General features: G+C 40.7%; 1 protein-coding gene across 1 annotated transcript; it reads left to right on the forward strand.

Moving 5' to 3' along the window:
- Window positions 1–334: 334 nt before the first annotated feature.
- slc7a14a (solute carrier family 7 member 14a) lies at window positions 335–22,067 on the forward strand. Its single transcript, XM_034674377.1, has 9 exons — window positions 335–638; window positions 988–1,224; window positions 6,733–6,950; window positions 7,057–7,203; window positions 9,258–9,466; window positions 9,552–9,699; window positions 12,314–12,806; window positions 12,893–13,129; window positions 15,375–22,067. Exons 1-9 carry the CDS (start codon window positions 335–337, stop codon window positions 15,671–15,673), a joined length of 2,292 nt encoding a protein of 763 aa, XP_034530268.1. The 3' UTR covers window positions 15,674–22,067.
- Window positions 22,068–22,827: the final 760 nt, after the last annotated feature.

Genomic DNA, 22,827 nt, shown 5'->3' on the forward strand with positions numbered 1-22,827 from the left:
ATACTCAAAAATAAGCATTGTGTCAGGAAAATAATGAAGGGCAGTGTTCTGTGAAACGCTGCTGAAATTAATCATTCCATCTCTGTTTTCCAGATGAACGTCTCTCTCGCCATGTGGGGACAAACTAAAGGGGCATTCTGCTAAACCAGGAGAAGCGAGTCCCAAGGCTAAAACAACACAAGAACATCAAACCTTCTTCTGAATCTTGGATAAGAAATAACTCTTCTACTTTTCTCTCTCAAGAAAAAAGTACAGGACAGGAGAGCATTCATAGAGAACACTTCCTTGTGGAATTCCCCTTTTGACTCTGACCTTTGACCTTTGAGCTCACATTATGAGTGGTCTGGGGAAGATGGACCCTCGGAGGGTACAATGGGCTGCGGGGTGGAAAACGTTTACCTCCCGCGTCCTGAGAACCAAACCAGTGGAGTCCATGTTGGATTCGGCCGTGTCAGGCACCAGCTCCCATGGGACCAGGCTGGCCCGGGTTTTATCCACTGTGGACCTGGTGTCTCTGGGTGTGGGAAGCTGTGTGGGGACTGGGATGTATGTAGTGTCTGGGTTGGTTGCCAAGGAGATGGCCGGTCCGGGGGTCATTGTGTCCTTTATAATCGCCGCTGTGGCCTCCATTCTGTCAGGTGAGACTCTTTTTCTGCTTTTAATCTCTCCCTTAGTGTCTCTTTCTCTTTCAAGCACACACACTGAGCTAACTACAACATTCTATAGGCCACAGTATAAAGGTTACAGACGTTCTTATCGCCATTATACTGACATGATTTATATGAAGAACCTTTTAATAACCGTACAATTATAACAAGGGCAAAGACATTATACGAGGAGAGCCATAATATAAAAGGCACTCAGGAGATATCGTAGCACTACCTCAAAGCTGCTATCAAATCCTGCAACTCAGCCTTTCTGTTGGAGGACAATGTAGTAATATCACTTCTATGTGTGTGTGTGTGAATGTGTGTCTCTGTGCTATAGGAGTGTGCTATGCAGAGTTTGGCGTGCGGGTGCCTAAGACCACAGGTTCAGCCTACACTTACAGCTACGTGACGGTGGGCGAATGCGTGGCATTTTTCATCGGCTGGAACTTAATCCTGGAGTATCTGATCGGCACGGCGGCGGGGGCATCGGCTCTCAGCAGCATGGCGGACTCGCTGGCCAATCACAGCATCAGCAACTTTATGATTGCACACATTGGGACGCTCAATGGACTGGGTGAGTGAGAGAGGACATGTTCCCTTAGTTATTTCATTTTTTTCAATGATTAAAGCTTTAAAGCTCCTCTCAGAAACTTTCTGTATGGGTCAATTTTAGTGCCCCCATTGGACAAAGTGGAACATCTCTATTTTCTTATCTTGTCCTGTACATTTTTAAGTCATGATTTCAGATGAAAAATCTCTTCCTGCTGCCAAGATTGACCGCTTCCTTATGGTAGTTTTTAACGCCTGTAAAGCTGTGATGGGGTAGGTGAGAAATCAGATGACTTAGCACGCTGAAGGAGCATCCTCTTTTTAACTTTTTCCACAGTAAATGTTTACAATGAGTGACACATTTGAAAGTGAAAAATAAGTAGTGTGGGATGTTAAATCATAAAACACTACCCAAGTGTGTACAGGACAAGATCAACACAAAGAAAAGTTCCTCACAGGTTCTTTAACCCTCCTGTTATGTTGCGGGTCAAATTGACCCTTTTTAAAGTCTATTATAGGTAATATATGCCTTCCAAACCAGCTAAATGCAGCATAAAAATCTGGGCAGCATGTGAGAGAAGAGGTGTCATGTTCATTTATCAACATCACTTCATAAAAATTAAAAAATTAAAAATAAAATAAACAAAAATCTATGTCATGTAAAACTCTTGTATTTAGGGCTTTCTAATGTACATTATTGAACCATGATCTGTGAGAATTAAAAAAACACCAATGGACCAAATCTTGATTTAAATGGTTAGTAGTGGAGTAAAACAATTAGATTAAAACATATGTGTATTGGCATATTTTTGCGTTCTGACACTTTTGGATAATTGAATATGCATCGGGTCAAATTGAACCAGGAACATTATTGCTGTTCCAGAGAAACAAACATAACAAGAGGGTTAAGAGAATGAAGCAGAAATATCTCTATCTGTCTCCTAATTTGAATTGAAATAGCTAATAAGCTTATTAGCTAAAACATAGCAACTAAACATCCACAAAAGTGTTTTTGCTCACAATATTATGTATTTTAAAAAAAAATGGAGAACATGTTTTTTAATAGTATACAGCTATGTATGTTATGGGTGTGACCCTCTGGTGGGCATCAGCAGTACTGCAGGTTGGCTGCGCAAGGTCACTTAAAATAATAATTTAAACAAATATATATATTTATGTATGTTTTTAATCTGGAATTTACTGTATTGATTTAATTTATTTCACATTCTTATGGAAATTCTTTGAGTGTGAAATAGAGACATCTCCAGAAACACTTCATCTGCCTTGCAAGTGTTATATCATGGTAATATAATAGTGTGTATCAGACTATTTCTTTAGACTCAGATTGGCTAAGTTATTCTTAAGTGTAAAGAATTACAGCTCAAAGGTATCATCCATATCAAAGTCAACTGTCAAGACAGGATTGATGTGTATCCACATTCGGCCAAGTCCCTCCGGAGAGGGATGATCTCTCATGTCATCCCAACCTCCACAAGAGGGTTAGAGGGATCTGCTCTAATGTTTCAGATTTGCATAAGATATTTAGAGTCATAGAGGCTTGACCTTAAGTTCTCTGAGACTGAATGACAAATCTGTCTATCCAGAGAAGCAGATTTTATGAACCCTGTCTTTGCTTTTATGTAGCAGTCCTACAGCAGTGTTTGTAATTCTTGCCCTCAGTGTCATGAATTGTCCTCTAGACAGAAGCAAAATGTCATCTGTATCCTGAAGCTGACATAATGGCACCAACCCAGTGGGTGGCTGTGCTTGAATGACAGCAAATATTTGAAATACTGATAAAATAGTAAAGTAACACCAACTGGGAAATCATCCAACCCACATCAGATATTTTCCAGGGGGCATTCAAGGGATGTCTGTATCTTGGAAGTTACCAGCCACCCTAGCATCTTCAGTTTCTAATGAAATCATGTCGCACACTTTTCCAGGACAGAGACGGTGAAACAAGGGGAATTCCTAATAATCTGCTGTAAAACTATATCTGCTTTGTGTGCCAAGCTGTGTGTGTCTAGATGACACCACCCTGACAGTCTCTTCCTGTAGGACAGGGTGGCAGCGGTCACATGATAACCCACATGGCCAGATGTCCCCCGACATAAGGGAGAGTCAATGTTTCCTTTTCCTGCTAGTGGGAAACAGCTGTTTGTGTACAGCACCGGGAAAATGTGGATTTAGCCTCATATAAAGTCAATGTAATCTTTGTGTGTGATCACATATGTGCATCTTTGCAGGCTGAGTTTAGGAGTGGGGATTAATGGTAATGGCATTGCGAAGGCAAAATAACCAAGTTCCTAGAAAACCTTTTGTGACAATAGGATGTATGGGCAGAGATATCTAGCGCTCAAGCCAAAACATTGTAATCAGTCATATATTAATTAAAGAGTGTTTAATTATGTGCCGCAGCATAGTCTGTCTTATTCACAGTGCTGAGTCACTCCATTACGGTGATTTAAAAATGTTCCACAGGCAGGCTGATACCATTAAATAATAATTTTGATTAATGGTGTGCTTAGTTGGACTCAAACTTTAATTCTAAACTCCAGAAAAAGAATCAACCAAAGGTATACCTTCCTTTTGTTTTTAAAATCTTAAATTGTTTTTCATCGTTTTTCCTGGTTTAAAAATTGCCCAGTCAGCAATATCAAGAATCTCACTTGAAGTCGTGCATTAAGAATTATTTAGAGTGGGTAAAAGGAGCACGCTCATATTTAACATTTTTTAAAGGTGCACCAATGCACAGCAACACTAAACAGGAAATGGTCAGCACACTTTATGTCGTGTTAACTATTTAATTTGGGCAAAAGCACAGATCTGTCCCAGGAACGCGTTTCAGCAATAAGCCTTCTTCAGCGTTGCCAAATGTGCAGACTTTTTTCTGTTTAGTTCAGAATTATTTAGCCGGGTGCCAGTGGCCTAGCAGTCTAAGTGCACCCCATATACAGAGGCTATAGTCCTTGTTGCAGAGGTTGTGGTTCGACTCCCGGACTCGACCACTTTCTGCTCCCCCAGTTTCTGTCTCTATTCAACTGTCCTGTCAATAAATGCGAAAATGCCCAAAAAATCCAACTGCTAAGCTAAACCAGCACCCTAAATTCACCAGGTTTTACATGCATGTCCAACCACATTGACTGAAAATGTAGTTTAGTTCAAGCAAAACATTCCTCATTGCATGCCGTGCTATACATTGCATGCAGAAAGCTGAGTTGTTCTTTGTGTAGAGCTTTGCCTGCAGTGCTTTCATGTACTAGAGTCCATTGCAGATGAGCAGTAGGCACGTCCTCGCTCTGCTGCATTTCTTTTGTAAATCCTGGCTCCACAAAATACAGCTGAATACCAGAGTCTGACAACATATCAGAAAAATTATCCTCACATGTAAAATCCTTCTGCGCTCGTCTTTCATTGGTGCAGATTTCACAGCATTTAGGACATATTACACAGCTAGTCTGTGATACAAGCAAAAGCTGAGAAAAGCCTGAGCTCTGCTGCCAGGGTTCAAACCTGCACCAAGCCTTGACGATACATCACCTCGCCCTCAAGCAGCTCCACAAGCTCCCAATCAAGTTCTGCACTGAATACAAAATCCTCCTCCTCACCTACAAATCTCTCAATGGTCTGACCCCCCAGAACTTTACAGACCTCCTCTCCCTGCTGTCTGCCCATGAGGCTGCAATCCTCGGGCATGTGTCAGATCTCCATCTCCAACACCTAACACTGAACTTTTGGTGTTACCTCCTGGCTCAGGGAGGTAACAAGGAGGAGGCTACACATGGACACAGCAGTGAGGAAGTTATATATTTAACTGAAATAACAATAGATAAAATGACTAGTGTGATGTTTCTGTATGAGAATATTTCATTTAAGCTCCTGCATTTTTATTTTCACCTCAATCTGTAAAGCAAAGTGACTCTTAAAAGGCGCTCTATAAATTAAATTCTCTATTGTTATTGTTTCAGAACATTATTTGTGTTGAATTATCTTACCATATCTCAGTTACTGTTCTGAGGTTTGGGGAAACACTTATATAAGCTCACTACAACCATTGTCAGTACTACAGAAAAGAGCCATCAGAATAGTTCACAATGTTGATTTCTGTGAACACACAAATTCATTATTCCTCAAATCCAAAATATTGAAATTATTTGACCTTGTAGATTTTAAAACTGCACAAATTGTGTATAAGGCAAGGAAAAATATTCTGCCAGGAAGTATTGAAAGATTGTTCTTTGAAAGAGAGGGGGTTATAACTTAAGGGGGAAGTTAAGATTGAAGATGGTGAGTGTTTGGAATACAAGGAAAAGTATCTGTATTTCAATCTGTGGTGTAAAACTGTGGAACAGACTCAACATGGAGCTACAGCAATGTCAGAACGTAATCCAGTTCAAGAAGAAGTACAAAGAAATGATTCTCATGGAGGTACAAGGAGGAAGACCAGTAATGAGAATCATGAGGAGTTTACTTTTGATTGTAGGTGTAAATATGAAGATAATATATGAAGATTTGACGTGTGGGAGTCCACTCGTATAATGCCAGATAATAATGAATAAAGGGGTAGTATTAGATCAGTTTTAACTTCTTCCTACTCCTTTTCACACAAGTAAAGTAAAATGTTTACTGCTTGTTAATGGAACTGATTGATTTTGTTTCTTTTGTATAACAATTTCTTCTTTTCTACTTGTATGTGTTTTTCTATTTTACTTACTTACTTACTTCACTTTTACATGATCGAAATAAAGACATCAAATCAAATCAAATCAAATCAAATCAAATCACATCAATGACCTCATTGATGGCGTGAAGAACAACAGATTTTGCAGCTGCACACGACTGCGCCCTGCAACAAAAAGAGTATCAACAACAAATGGAGCAACACCTGCGTGTTAGTTCAGTCAGGCAACTCGAGCTACACTGCTTTCACACTTGACATGTGTCATTCTCAGAATCATCTGTCAAACATATCCTCCAACCCTGGTGGTCTATTATTTAATCTTTCAGATTACAGCTCGCTGCCTCTGCTCTGCTGCTTCCACTGCTGCCCTGCACCAAACTTGCAGCCTGGCTAACACCCAAGCATCCACCTGCAGACTCTGACTCCAAGTTTAAGATATTATCTCAATTTATGCAAGTAAATTCCAACTGCAAGGAGTGATGAGGTCAGAGCATAGATGCCCAACACAAACAATGTTCTGCTGCAGGAAACATTTCAAACATATTATTTTGACTGACCTGCAGGCGTTTCTCAAACTATGATTACTATAGATAGTTATCAGTAAGATTGCAAATCTGCAAACTCAGATAAATTAATTAGGCAAAAATGACAAATATTTGCTGGCTGCTCTCCCCTGATTTGTATCTTCTGAAACTGATCAGACAGAGAAGGACATTATTGTATTTCCCTGAGTTAGCTTAGTTTTTGTTAGCATCCCATCATAAAACAACACCAAAAGTATTTTTCTGGATGTCTACGGTGCAATTTGACGACCATGATATCAGTATGCATGTGTGTTTTTTCTTACAGGCAAAGGAGAACAGTCGTACCCAGACCTGCTGGCTCTGCTGATAGCCCTGCTGGTGACGGTGATTGTGGCTCTGGGAGTGAAGAACTCAGTGGGCTTCAACAACGTGCTGAACGTCATCAACCTCATCGTGTGGGTGTTCATGATGATCGCCGGGCTGTTCTTTGTCAACGGAGAGAACTGGGAGGAGGGGAGATTCCTGCCCTTTGGCTGGGGAGGGGTATGTACACACATGAAAATGCACGGCCACAAAGGTTTCAGAGGCAGGTGTTATGGCGTATTTCTCTTACATTTTGATCATTGCTCTTTCTTTTGTTGTATCCCAGGTGATGCAGGGAGCAGCCACCTGTTTCTATGCCTTCATTGGATTTGACATCATTGCTACAACAGGAGAAGAGGCCAAGAGTCCCAACACCTCCATCCCTTATGCCATCACTGCCTCACTCATCACCTGTCTCACTGCCTACGTCTCTGTGAGTCCTCCAACACCACAGTCACACCGGACACCAAACAGCAACAATACATCCTTTAGTTTCCTGTAATGAGGGTTATAATGTCTCAACTTTTAGCTTAGCTTGCTTTACCTGAAATCTGTTAGAAACACCTGAAAGTGTTTCCACAAACTTTCTGACAGAAAGATCAAACATCCAGATGCTTCCCTCTGCACTCAAACTGCGGTGTGTTCTGTATCTTATCTCTGATCTTTACGTATTCAGCTCACACAGCCTACCAGACAACTTACTTCAACACGTTTGTTCTGGATGGTTGTTGCTATGGGTACGGTGCTACAGCGGCCAATCAGACAGGAGAATTTTTGGGCATCGCCTGGGGGCAAAGATTGCATCAACTTCAAATCTCAGTTACTTGTCTCGAAATAACTCATCGTTCTCTGTGTCTCTGTGTCGCATCTATTTCTCAACATCACGCGCCTCTTGTGCTACAAATTCTACTCTCGAAGCCTCTTTTCATCTCCAACTTTCTTTGATCCGTCTCACTCTGGGAGCATCTTAGGATAACTTTTTTTGTCCCATCTGGATCCTTTGCCTGCTGAATCTGTTTATTAATTCAGTACACTACAAGTTGTATCTGTTCTCAGAAGGAGTTGATTTAACATATGAGAGTTCAGCATTGTTTTCCCCTTTCATATCGCCTCATTGCTCTTTGAAGTCACAGGAATAAACGCTCAACATAGCAGTGAGGCAGAGAATCATGTTGAAAAAATTATTGGGAAACCCCTTTGTTCAAACTGGGGAATCACATGGCTGTTCTAACTCACAACTAGCTAGCACTGAGCTAAGGTAGGAAGCATTTTGGAACCAGATCACTGAAGGTTAGCTGCAGGATTTCTTCTATGTCAGCTGTCTTCATTGACTGATTCACACACTGTAAACCCCCCTGTGTCTGGATTGGTTGAAGGGTCAAAGGTCATGAGGGAAACTGATCCCTTTATGTTCTCTCCATGAGGGTTAGTCTTTTTATCATTCCTGCGACTCTTCAATCTGTTCATCTGAATCCCTCCCTCCTGCAGCACAGTCACTGTGACAGATGGCTCTGCATGATTTCCCACGTCAGAGGATCAAAACTGTGCACAAATTAACACGAGTACGCACCCATAAACATGCAGTAATAGTGAAGCATGGCTAATGAACATTCTGCATGTGATGTGATATGCAGAGTGCTAAAGGCACTATCTGCGAAACTGGGCTGTGTTAATGTAGCTGAAGACTTTATAAATAATTTAAGCGTCTGTCAAGTTATTCTGATGAGGTTGGGAAAAAACAGCTTTACCGTGAAGTCTGTTTCGTAGCTGATCTGGAGCTTATTTTTGTGAGGGCTTTTGGTCCATGTTGGCTCAAGCGCGGCAGCTCAAATGTCACTGCGGACCGAGGAAACACTCAAAAAAGGTCATTAAGTCGCTTTGCTACAAGCTGTATTTATGTAAGATTATCTTCACCTGCCTTCTAGGGGATTTTTTGCTCAAAAAAAACTTAGAATTCTTCACATGCAATAAAAAGTTTGGATTATTATCTATGAAATGGGAAGGTAGTTGCATATAGGGATGGGTATCATTGGGATTCTATCAATACCAGTATGAATACACATACCGCTTATTATCGATACTGATATTTATCAATAAGCTTAGTGATATTACTCTTCGTTATTTGGTGCAGAAAATAAAGACATGTCATGAAAATATGTTAAAGATCCAACATTTCTTCATTGTAGCTTCTCAGGTTACAAAAAAGTAAAATCCTGGTCTCTTAATGTTTAACTTCTCATGTAGCTATGGCTATTCAAATTTCCCTCAGTGGAACATATTACCTCAAACTGAAAACCATGGGTTTACTTCTTGTTACCCATCCCTAAATGTGTGCAACTGCACATTTCTTTGTGTATCTCCTTACAACAGCATTGTGATTATGACACTTAGAAGCTAAATAGCTAGTGCTAGCTAATTCTTGATACTATTTTTAGTATTGCAACTTGTAACTCTTCATCTGTCTCTATCCAACCCTTTTCCATCCAGGTGTCTGTCATCCTGACCCTGATGGTGCCATATAATGAGATTGATGCTGATGCCCCACTCATGGAGATGTTTGCCATGCATGGCTGTATGTTTGCAAAGTATATTGTGGCAGTGGGCTCCATAGCTGGACTCACTGTGTCCCTCCTGGGGTCACTGTTCCCTATGCCCAGGGTCATCTATGCCATGGCAGGGGATGGCCTGCTGTTTAAGTAGGTCCATACCCATACATACTTTATGTCTTTTTATTTAAATAATGTGCTTGACTTAATCCTAACCTACTATCTTCTTTTCCAGGTTTCTTGCCAATGTTTCAACCTACACAGAGACCCCCGCTGTTGCCTGTGTGGTGTCAGGCTTTCTGGCTGCCCTGCTTTCTCTCCTGGTCAGCCTCAGAGACCTCATAGAGATGATGTCCATAGGAACCCTGTTGGCCTATACCCTGGTGAGTGGTGGATAATGATGCTGCACACATCCATATAGGCCATATGGATACTTGCAAAGCGGAGCTGACTCACTAATTCATCACCCTGTATTACAGCAATTTATTTCCAGCACTTTATCAGTGTTGACATGCAGGGCAGCCAGCGGACAAACAATGCAATCTTTTTTTGACAGACACCAATTGTGTATGAGTGTTTTTGAGCTAAGCCTTCTGATTTCTTTGCGAGGTCTTAACGTACAGTTTGTCAAGGAATTTAATTTATTTGCAGTAGTTTTGTTAATGTAAGATTTGTGAAAAACAATCTGTTCTTTGAAAGAGTCAGAGGAGCTTTCAATTACTGCGTTCAGCCAGAGGGATTTGGAGGGAAAGCTAATCCTTCTGACACACGAATCATACAGAATTATGTGATAGTACATATATACACAGAAACGTCCTAGTAAAGTCAGCCACACCAGAAAGTGGTGGTGAAATGATGAAGGGAGCTGCTGCAGCAAGCCTTGTTAGCCTTCCAGTGCAGATTAACAAAACCATTAAGATAGATGGAACAGTAGTTAATCGTTAATAATTGTTCAGAACTATTGAGATTCCTCATATGCTCAGTTACTGCAGTAGATGTACATTAGCGTTTTGCAAGTTTCTAAACTCAGCTGAGCTACAGGAAATCTACAAGAGTAGCTAACTACATCAAAGCTATTTCACTTTACTACTAGTTTTACCACTTCACGACAGGTCAGTATTACTATTATGGTATTTTACTAGGGACCACTTTGTGCTAATGCTAGCAGCCAAATCTCCCAACATAAATCACAAACATTTATAAGCTACCAAACTTTGCTATTGGTCCGTGAAAACTACAAAAGTAGATTAGATTAGATTAGATTAGATTAGAATTTATTGTCATTGAGCATGTAACAGGTACAAACAAGCAATGAAATATAGATAGCATCTAACCAGAAGTGCTTAGCAGTAAATTAAATAACATGAATAATATAGAATATACAAATATGACTGATGAATAAATATCTCCCAACATAAATCACATACATTTATAAGCTACCAAACTTTGCTATTGGTCCGTGAAAACTACAAAAGTAGATTAGATTAGATTAGATTAGATTAGAATTTATTGTCATTGAGCATGTAACAGGCACAAACAAGCAATGAACTATAGATAGCATCTAACCAGAAGTGCTTAGCAGTAAGTTAAATAACATGAATAATACAGAATATACAAATATGACTGATGAATAAATATGATATAATATGTATCTACATGAATGACTAGACTATATATGTACAGTAGTGCAATAGGGATTATAGGGATAGGGATTAAATGTAAAAGAGATTTACATTTTAAAGTTTGTGCGGAATGAATGAATGAATGTACAGGATGGAAAGTGCAGTTAATGGTGCAGTGGTGGTTCAGTCCTGAGGTAGTAACAAATAATTCAAACATTTCCCCCCAAGTAATAACACGTATCAGTGTGTTTGGCAAAACTCCCGAACTCCCCAAGCTTTATTAATTTCTGTCAAAAGCTTAAAACTAAGCTATCTTGTGGTAAGCAAACTTACGTTATCTGAGGTAAGGCTGCTAGCTTATAACCAGCGACAGCACTGAACTGTGACAGTTAGTTTGATTTGTGTTGGTTATGCTAGCTCTGAGAATCAACTGTGTTTTTCCATCAAATAAATTCAAACATGGCAGCAGAGATGTGGTAGGCATCAGTGAAAGGATTGACAAATAAACTTCCTGTCGTAGTAGAAGTAGTCCTGCAAGTTTTACTTTCAATCGGTATTTTAAGCTGGCTTCACTTACTTACTGATAGTAATCAGTTATGTCACACCACAGCAGAAAGCTCTGTTGCAATAAAGCCCCAAATGCCTGAAATATAGCTTGAGAAGACACTTCCACACCACAGCTGCCTTTCACTATTTAACCCTCCTGTTATGTTCGTTTCTCTGGAACAGCAGTAATGTTCCTGGGTAAATTTGACCCGGGGCATATTCAATTATCCAAAAGTGTCAGAACCCCAAAAAATCCCAATACACATTTGTTTTAATCAAATTTTTTATTCCATTACTAACCACTTAAATCAAGATTTAGCCCATTGGTGTTCTTTAATTCTCACAGATCATGGTTTCATGAGGATAACTCACTCGTTTTTCATTTAAATTCATGTTAAAACTTTTTTTTATGTACATTGGAAAGCCCAAAAAATAAATAATAACAATAGTTTTACATGACAGAGATTTTGTTTATTTTATTTTCAATTTTGAATTGTTTTATTTTTATGAAGTGATGTTGATAAATTAACACAACACCTCTTCTCTCACATGCTACCCAGATTTTTATGCTGCATTTAGCTGGTTTGGAATGCATATATTGCCTAAAATAGACTTTAATAAGGGTCAATTTGACCAATAACATAAAAGGAGGGTTGAAACATTTCTAACCCTGACCAAGTAAAATAAACTCAACTGTGTAAATTTAAGATATGTATGTTGATTGCTTCAGAACAAAAGGTTTGAACCTATTCTTCTTCAGGAAAGAAGTGAATATAAGCTGTAAAATGTATTTATGTGATAACTGATAGTTTCCCTCCCTTATATGCAGGTAAGCCTCTGTGTACTACTGCTGCGTTACCAACCTGAGGGCGACATTCACGGCTTTGTGAACTTCCTCTCTGAGGAGCAGAACAAGAAAAAAGAAGGTGTTCTGGCTGAGTGCGAGAAGGACGCCTGTTCCCCAACCAGTGAACTGGACGAGTACGGTGGACCAGCCACAAACACCTGTGGAGCCAAAAACCTTCCATCACTGGGTGACAACGAGATGCTGATAGGTAAACCAGATAAAACCGCATACACGGCCAGCCACCCTAACTACGGCACAGTGGATATGACCACTGGCATTGAAGCAGAAGAGACGGAGGGCGGTGTGTCCCGGCGTTTGAAAAAGCTCATTGGACCACGCTACTACACCTTAAGGATTCGATTGGGGCTCCCAGGAAAGATGGACAGGCCAACTCCAGCCACGGGGAAAACTGTTACTGTGTGTGTGCTGCTTCTCTTCATCTCCATCTTTGCTTTCTGCTCCTTCATCATTTTTGGTAAGAACAAGTAAACAAATGGCATTGAGTCAAAGTACACTGTTATTGTAGATTAATTGTCTCTTTCTTGGTGATTCTTCTTCCAGGAATGGGCAGTATTGGCGAGGGAAGCTGGTGGGCTTTGCTGATATTAATCTTCTTCATCATCTTCATTGCCCTGCTCGTCATCATCATCCTCCAGCAGCCAGAGAACCCTAAACGGCTGCCCTACATGGCACCCTGTGTCCCTTTTGTACCTGCTTCAGCCATGCTGGTCAACATCTACCTCATGCTCAAACTGTCCGCCATCACCTGGATACGTTTTTCAATCTGGTGCTTTGTGGGTAAGTGACCACCTCAATGTGTGATGCGTTTCAGTTTTATCTCTTTCACTGACAAATTTTCAGACCGGGTTTCTATCATTTATCTAAGCCTGGACAGATGGGAGCCGCCCTGGTTTTGATCTCAAACACTGACTCACTTCAGTTGATCATAAACAATAGAGGAATTCATTTCATAACTCTTGACAGTGTAATTTATTATTGAGTCAGCACACAGTTGCTTGCTTTGGATATTTATGTAAGACAAAGAAAGTCTCATTTCGATTTAATTTCCTGCCTCAGTTAAATCTATCTGTAGCCTGATATCAGAAGTGTCAATTCTTTCGCAAGTGCAGCCAACAGATCTCAGTTGGGCTTACAGTGGCTTTACCTGGTAAGGTTGGGTTCAACTGGGCTTTCGCCATTGGCTTATGTTTGGTGTCAGGGCTCACACAGATATAAATGGGCTAGTGTAACATTTAACAAGCAGCCATGGGTGCCAGGTGGGTCCCAATTTGGTTAAATTCTACCCATATGGGTCCTGTGAAGAAAATTAAGTTCCTTTCATCAACCCATCTGGGGAAACCCATGTTGGGCCTTCATGGACAGGCCACAGCTGGGTATTCACATTGAGCCCAATATGGCTGTGCTGGCTGAGGGTCTGGAATTTCCATATGGGAGCCATTTTAACCAATTTCTGTTGGACAGGAATCTGGACAGGATTTGATTTTCCTTTAACTTTGATGTTCAGCTATTCCAACGTAAGATTGGATCATTACAAATGTAAACTAAACTATAATCGCTGCACCAAAACCCCAAGAATCAGGTTTTTTTTTTTTACTCTTGCAAGAATCTGGATCATATCTGGAGTGTATATCAAGATTTATTGATTTGCTTTATATCAGGAAAAATACTGAGCAGAATTTCCCTCATATAATATAGCCAAGTGTGTTCAGATAAAAGAGTAAATAAAATATTCAAATAGGCCCCCCACACCATATCTCAAACTACATTGGACTCGGTGTTTGGATGGATCATTACCAAGTCTGTGGCAAATCATCACTCTTTGTCAATGAAGCATAAAAATACTGAGCTTACAGCAGAAATGCATCCTGTATGGCATTCAAAACACTGCATCAGTCATTTCAGAAACATATCTTGGGGGCTGCACGGTGGTGCAGTGGGTAGCGCTGTTGCCTCACAGATAGAAGGTTTCTGGTTCGAATCCCCCGGCCGGGCGGGTGCCCCTCTGTTCTCCCCGTGCATGCGTGGGTTCTCTCCGGGTTCTCCGGCTTCCTCCCACAATCCAAAAACATGCTCAGGTTGATTGATCACTCTAAATTGCCTGTAGGTGTGAGTGTGTGTGTGAATGGTTGTCTGTCTCTCTGTGTTAGCCCTGTGATAGGTTGGCGACCTGTCCAGGGTGTTCCCTGCCTTCCGCCCGAAGCCAGCTGGGATAGGCTCCAGCCCCCCGTGACCCCTAACGGGATAAGCGGTCAAGATAATGGATGGATGGATGGATCTTGACTCCATATTCTGATAGTATCACAGTGGTCCTTTCCAGAGATTGGATGTGTAACAGAAATGACATTTTACAGTGTTTTAGTCTGACAATATCTAGAACAGATTTCATCATGTATTGGTCAGACTTTAAAATATTTGTGCAAAACATCTCCAGATTCTGATGTATTTTGCGCGTTGAATGTAATACTGAGAGGTCATTGTATGCAAGATAAACTCATCGTATGTACGTCGCTTTGGATAAAAGCGTCTGCTAAATGACATTGTAACATCCAAAGCAATAGGCCGACACGTCGCTAACTGGATCAATTGCTTTTTGATGGGGTAAATCACAGTTTTATGTCACTATTCCTGAAAAATCAGCAAACTGAACAGAGTTGTTGAATTCAAATGTGATGATCAGGACACATCTATATACACTTTAGTATGTATTTTTATATGTTTATATAACGGCTTGTCAGTGTAAGTGCTCTCATTTCTCCATAGTTTCAGATTTTATGTAACGACAAAGTGAATGCAGAACAGTGTGTGTCAGACCTGTTTTTGTTTGTACACAAACACTAGTGAATTTTTTAACGTGGGAGTAAAATTGCTGTATCCTTCTGACTCACTCATAGTGGGAGGATTTGTTTCAGGTGGAAAAAGGGTCTGCTCCTTCTCAGTGCTTTTCAATTTCCTGAAATGATGCTGTAATCTCTAACACACTATCTTTAGGTTTATTTTGATATTTGTGTGTGTTTTCCTCCAGGTGTGCTTATTTACTTTGGCTACGGCATGTGGAACAGTACGCTGGAGATCACGGCCAGAGAGAACGAGGTGCATGCCTCCACCTACCAGCGCTACGATCAAGGTGTGGACGAAGGCTTCTGTGGCTTTGATGACGATTTCTACCCGCCTACCACTGACAGCTGGGGTGCGCCGGAGGCAGGATCGGGGCTCTCGCCACCCCCTGTGGCAAAACCCGAAAGCGACGGGTCGCCAGCTAAAAGTGGAGGCAGGACCATTGCCAAACACGGCCTCGCAGAGGAGGATCCGATGGATTTCTGAAGGGACTGACTCTGTGTTAACCTGAATGTACTGCCTTGTCTGCTGCCTGGGGGAAGGGAGGGGACCAGCTGTGTGAGTGCATAAATGACTGTGTGTGTGCGTGTGTGCATGCCTGCATGTGAGTGTGTGTATTTGTAATTGTCTCTAACCCTTGGGCTAGATAGTTTCTTGGCAGTGAAATGGGTTTCTCATTGACCTCACTTCACCCTGCTGTTTGGTTCCTACAGCCGACGTGGACTTCAAGGCCATGAGTTTTTGTCACTCATCACTTGTTTTTCACTTACTGGAGTCCACATCCCACACAAAGAAAAGCTAGATAGAAAAGTGCAGACATTGCAAGAGATAAAATGTGTCACACTACACTGTGAACTATGAAACATTGTGTATTGAGAAACCAGTTAACTGTTAATGTCAAAATGGTTACGTGATACAGGAGAGGAGAAGGTGATGAGCAAGGGACAGATGATTCAGCACTTTTGTTCCTGTTTCAACCCAGACTGACAGGAAGGTTTGATGAGTGATTTCCTATGAACATGTCTGACTTTCTGTGCATGATTTATTTTTAACAGGAAATCAGTTACACATGCTCTAAAACCCCAAAACATCATTTAAAAAGATCAGATCTCTGTCTGCCTCTAAAATTCTGTCTGTCCCTGACTCCTAACATCTAGCCCAAGGGATTCAGGACTGGATTGGAGGAGGGTGTTGATGTTTTCTGTCACAAATAGTACTTGGACTTTGCTTGCAATAGTGCCTTCATCTAATGTGTGTGAGTTTCTTATTATGTCTGTTTTCTACTTTCATTTTTTGCCTGTGTATGTGCGAGGGTGTATGTGCAATCAAACTCCACCTTTTTACCTTTCTCATGTCTCTGTGTGTAGATATAAAGTGTTTTCTCCTGCTTGGTTTTTATGTGTATGTGTAGGTATTTGTTTCATTTTGTTCTTCCCACTCCTTTTCCCAGCATGAAGCTCAAAATCAATCCACGCCAACAAAGCAGCTCTTGGTGCAATATAACAAATGCTTTTCAGCTCACTGGTGTTTCCTTAGAAGAGGGGGAGTAAGAGGTGTAACAGAGAGAGGGAGAGCAGGTTGAATCCAGATTGACAACCAGCATGGTTTATGTGATGAATGTCAGATTTTCTGTAGGGTCTTTTCTGTGTACTTGGCACTCTGGTAATGCAGTTCTTGCAGTTTACAAGCACTGAGAGGGAATTCATTTCCAGTTCATCCAATTGCAGGAATTCATTTTCTTCATAGATCATATCTGCTCACAACAAAGAAAAAAAGCGTAGGGACTGTTAGACAATTTTAGAGGAGGAGGATCAGAAAATGGGTAGAATATTTATTCTTTCATTTGAAGTAAGGGTAGTTTGACTTTTTTAGAGGGCCGGTATTGGTTGTGTTATTTTCAAATTTGCAAATGATCGTAAAACATGATAAATCTAGAGAAAAACTAGAGTATTTGTTAAATATGTACGGTGGCCTTGAAGGTCATGACACAAAATCTTTTTACTAAGCGCCAAAAACAAATGTAATCAATCACAAAACCTGAAAAATGTGTAATAAAATGAAAAAAAAAAACATTTCACATGTCAAAAATATTTCAAGGACCATAACTACTTTTCATGCAAAGCAGAATATTTCATAAAAATGTAAGAACAATTCACACAAAGCAAAATATTAACATGACACAGAAACTTTTCAATGAACAAAAATATTTGATTGGAAAAAAACACTTGATGGAACACTGAAACATTTCACAATGTATGCAAAAATTCAGAAAATGTAAAAGTACGTTAGTGTTCCATGAAATGTTTCGGACTTTGTAAAAGGTTTTTGGCATTCGGTGAAATTAATTTGCTTTGGGTTAAATTCTTTTTGCCGTTTGTGAAATATTTTTTGCTGTCATGAAATGTTTGCAGTGTTGACCTTCGGAGCCACCTTCGTCAGCGAGAACACACAAATTCAAATTTACAATTCACAAATGAAACACTAAAAATGTGTAGGACTTTTTGGGGGGGAGTAAAACACCCCACCTAAATGATTACTTCCATACAGTCCTTACCTAAGAATGATTTGGTGGTGGATAAATTGGTATTCTGCTACAGTGAGTGAACTGAAATTCACATCTTCCTCTTCCATCTCTCTTTCTCTCTTCCTGTCTCTTCATTTTACTCTAAACAACTCTTTCAACCTCCACCACTCTTTAACTCTTCCGGCTCAACTCTTCCTCAATCCATCTGCCACATCAACCTGCTCTTGACATTCATCAAACCATGTCAGCGGGGAGCTGCCACTCAGAGTCCAGAGTGATAGAGCTTGGATTGGTTTTCAGTCAGGATTTCAACAGCAATCTGTTCATGGCCTGACAATCCATTAGCTCCTGTATCACCTCAGGGTGTCTGCTATTGCTCTTCTGATTTGTCATCTGAGCGTTTAGTCCTCTCCCTGTAGTCCTGCCCAAAGCCCAGCTCAAACTAGTCTAACAAACCTCCCTCCTTAAGCTTTTTATATATGTAGCTAGTGATAGAGTCGCACTCGTTGCATGTTACCTACGCTGCTGCGCCCTGAAGAGATATTGTGAATATCAATCAGTTACAATCATGGTCCTGAGGAGGCCATTTTGCAGGACATGACACCTGATGCTGCCAAGTTTAGGGGTTTGATTCCATACTAAGAATGTTTGCACTCAAGGCACAGTAAGAGATTCTGGCATACACCAAATAGCATACTGTTGTGTTATTATGTTATGGGTGGGGGCACGTCTACAATCGCTGCTGCTGTGTGTCCTGATTGTCCTCTGTACCTTTTTCTCTTGCCCCCTGTTGCTGCATCTGTCCCTACAAGGGAAGCCTTATTTGTCAAATGCACTAAATCTAAGGATGCCACGCTAAACCCCCACCCTACCTCTGCTCCTCCAAGATTTTACTCCCCCCCCAAAACCCTAGATGTTGTTGGGCTCTGTAGTTTAGTTTGTGAAAGGAAACTGAGAACAATTCCCCAAAAAGAAAATAGCCCAGTGTCATGAGGGATTCATGCTTATTGGACGATTCTGTAGCTTGCCAGTGCAGGGGGTACTTTGCCTTTTAGTGTCAGGGCACATTAGATTTTTGAGGTCTGGGGATGTTGAACACTGTAGCTCACCCAACCTATAGCAGTGAGCATGTTGTGTATATTTTATACCCCATGATACCAATTTTACATGCAACACTCTAAAATGTGACAACCTGTAATCTCAGCATTGTGAAATAAGTATTTACCCATCAAAATTGTGATGAAGTAGTTCCTCCTGGAGTCGTTACACCCCTTGTTGTAGAGGAGCCATTGGGGTTACCATAACAAGGGCTGTCAGCCTAGTTAACCTTATAGTCATTCACATCCCTTCTCGTAGGAGAGTCGGTGGGGTCGTTGTCACCAGGGTTGTTGGGCTAGGTTTTCCTAGGGTTGTTCACACCCCTGACGTAGGTGAGTCATTGGGGTTGTTGTTACCAGGGCTGTTTGCCTAGTTAATCCCTGAGTCATTCACATCCCTTCATAGAAGAGATGTTGGGGTTGTTGTCCCCAGGCTTGTTGACCTTGTTTATCCTGGAGTCATAGCCCCCTTGTAGTAGAGTCGGTGGGGTCATCATTACCAGGGTTGTTGGCGTAGGTCAGCCTAAGGTCAGTCATATCACCTGTCGTAGGAGAGTCTTTGGGGTTGTTGTCACAAGGGTTCTTGGCCTAGATCAACCTGGACTCGTTCACGCCCCTGTCATAGGTGAGTCATTGGGGTTGTTGTTACCTAGACTATTGGCCTTGTTTATCCTTCAGTTGTTATAGCCCCATTATAGTAGAGTAATTGGAGTCGTCATTATCAGCGTTGTTGGCCTAACTCATCCTATAGTCTTTTATATCCCCTGTCGTAGGAGAACCTTTGGGGTTGTTGTTACCAGGGTTGTTGGCATAGGTCAACCTGGAGTCGTTCACACTCCTGCCATAGGTGGGACATTTGGGGTTGTTGTTACCAGGCCTGTAGGCCTTGTTTATCCTGGAGTCTTTCACATCCAATGTTGTACTAGAGTCATTGGCGCTGTTATCAAGTCTATTGGTGTAGTTTCTCCTTGGGGTTGTTCACATCCTCTGTTGTAGGTGAGTATAAGTATGACATTTTCACTAATTCACTCAACCTTAACAATTTATCAGTCAGTTAAGCTGATTTGAAAAAGAGATTATCAGGAAAAAAATGTAGAAATATGTCCAGCATTAAGGCATATCACTCTCCACAAGTTAACACTGGTGGATGGTGCAATAGATGGATGTTGTAGGGATAGGTACATGGCCATTGCCAGGGATTTAGGGCCCATTGAAAAATATTATATCAGGCTGTACCAATTCCCTAGGAAAACTGTTATAATACTATAATCTTATAATACTGTAATATGCTTTAGTGACCCTTTCAGCCTCTTTAATGGCCCTTACATTTGTCCTAATTTTTCTCACCCATTTGGTGCCCCTGGATAGTTACTTCAGCAATTGTTAGCATTGATGTTACCAGGGCTTTTTACAGAATTGTCCAATATCAGGGTTCTGTGAGGTGGTCAGTTTTTTAAAAAAAATAGCTTATTTAGAAAGATTTGAACTCTATAACTTACAATATCTACACAAAATACGGTTTTAATACTAATTACAAAATAACTTCCCCTCCGGTTACCTCCTAACTCAGCCAAAAACAAAACATTGCAGCTGCTCAGCCAAACATGACACAGATTCAGGTGTGTCCATGCCTCTGACACTGTATGTTAGTCAACTTTCTAAACTTTCTGCTCTGTTCGTATGCATACGAGTGTGTGTATGCATGTACAGTATGTGTGTGTATGTACGTACGTGTGCTTGTGGTCTACGCCTGCGCCTCAATGTGACTGTCTGGTGAATGTGTAGCATGCCGTCATGCACGAGGCCCAGACTGTAAATGTTGTACATGCATGTGGTGACAGATCGCAACGAGACATAAAAAGAACACTAAACCAAACTGAACACAGGCTTAGTTACTGTACCTGGGGACTGTGAGGGTTTAACCGGTGTATTACAACCTTATCAGCTATGAAAACACCATGTCACACTCAGTGCAATGCTATTATTTTTATTCAAACCAAACCTTTCTTATTCTTCATGTTGAATTAAATCAATTGAATGGGCCAAAAGAAGATTATTTGCCACATTCTTATACACACATTACTACATTTCTAAGTTTATCTCCACACCCAGGTACGGGAACTAGGCCTTCGCTTGAAAAGGGAGTAGAACATGTAGCTAACACATGGGTATGCGGGAAAGACTCTTCTCACATCCTCCCTCAACGCTTACAGTAAATCTGCTTCCTTTATTTTCCTCTTCTTTACCACAACCTCTGCAAGCCAAAGTCCACAAAGTTTGTTTACTTTCACTTAAGGGTGACTGAAGTATCTTCAGAGTGAACACTTAGAAAAAAACAACAGAGCTAAAGGTTTTTCTTCGGGGTCTGGGTACAAGCTACAAAAGGTTGGTTTACCACAGGAGGACTGATTTTTGTTACTCACGGCGGCTTTAGGTAAAAGTGCAATGATAGTTTCTTAGATCGTAGTTGCTCAGTGTTCTTAAAATAATTCAAAGTATTAGTTTAGACTTCACTGACTACAGTAGAGTTATTGTCCAACCTGGGCAAGACACAGTGACAAAGTACAACATTAGCAGAGTAGTGATCAATAAGAAAAGTATTTTTCTACAGCTGTCTCCTATTCGCAGGTCCTCCTGGGACAGGTGTGCACAACAGAGCTGGGTGGAGTTATCAGCCTTTACTTTCAGTTACTTTTGTTTTTCAATTACAAGGAGGCCTGGGAGAAACAGCTAAAAGATATATTTTTACCAACCGTAGTCTGACTAGAATAATGAAGTTCATTTGTAAACTTTAATGCTTTGCTTTGAAGGATTATGAAATGGTTGCTCTAGGCATCAGTAGGACTGTAGAAGGTTTAGGGGTGGGACTAGTACAGAAAAATACGAAAACTATTTTAATACAATTCTATAAAGGGTAACGCATAATTAAATATTGCCACTATTGCTTTTAAAGTCAGCTACTGTATGTTTATTTTGTCTTGGAGAAGGTGTGCCATGTTCTTCCTGTGCTCTGTGTTCGCTGTGGCCAAGTGTCCAGTCAATGCGTGTTGGACTTGTTGAGATCGGCTTCTCTTGCAACAACTAGGTATTCCTTTTCTCTTCTGTATATTTTGGCACAAAGCTGTATATTGTAGTCGTTTTTTATGTATTTTTTTTAATGGTTTCTTCCATATGTGTGGTTATTTTGCTCCTGGGTGCACTGTTTTTTGCTGAGTTGTTGATATTGCTTCCATGCAACAATGAAAGTTATTTATTGCAAATACTAAAATGAGGCTTGTTTTTTTATTTCCTTCTCTGACTGTTATAATAATTGCTATATAACAGGCTTAGTCTTGTTCACAGAGGAAGCAGGCTTTATGCATTATTGTGCTACAATTACGCTAATACACGGCTATATGCATAATTGTACCACAATGTGCAGCTAAGTGTGGACGTGTGATGTATTCCATGTATTAACAAATATGGAAGGACCTCATAAAAGCTAAATGGTGTCATAGCCATTTTAGCTGTAACACACTAATACACACATTTGACCAATAGGCTAGCATACCACACTAACAATGCTAGCCTGTCAAAAAAGAGGGTAAGCTATTGTTAGCCTGTCAGATTTGCTGAGTCATCCGCTCCAAAATAACCCCATTTGAAGATGATACAGCTAGCTAGCTTTGGCTTTAGCTGATTTGGCAATGTATACAAACTACAGCTAACACATTTCACAATGGCTAGCTCATCAGCCGCTAGCTTGCCAAATTCACTGGTTGTTAAATTGCCCTTCATGTAGCAAACTAGCTAGTACCACCAGATTTGCATAAGTATAGACCGACTTTTATGATCACTTAGTGCCATAAAAACAATGTTTTTATGAGACAGTCATTTTGTTAGGTCTTGCTTACATGTGCACAAGAAGTGCGCCAGTTAGCAAGGCAAATGGCTTGGTTGTAACCATGCGGCAACCTCCGGTCTAAAAGGAGTCAAATGCGGAAGTGCTTAAAACTGAAGTTAATCGAGGATCCGCTTGA

This window comes from Notolabrus celidotus, chromosome 22, assembly GCF_009762535.1.
Source record: "Notolabrus celidotus isolate fNotCel1 chromosome 22, fNotCel1.pri, whole genome shotgun sequence".
Taxonomy (NCBI): Eukaryota; Metazoa; Chordata; class Actinopteri; order Labriformes; family Labridae; genus Notolabrus; species Notolabrus celidotus.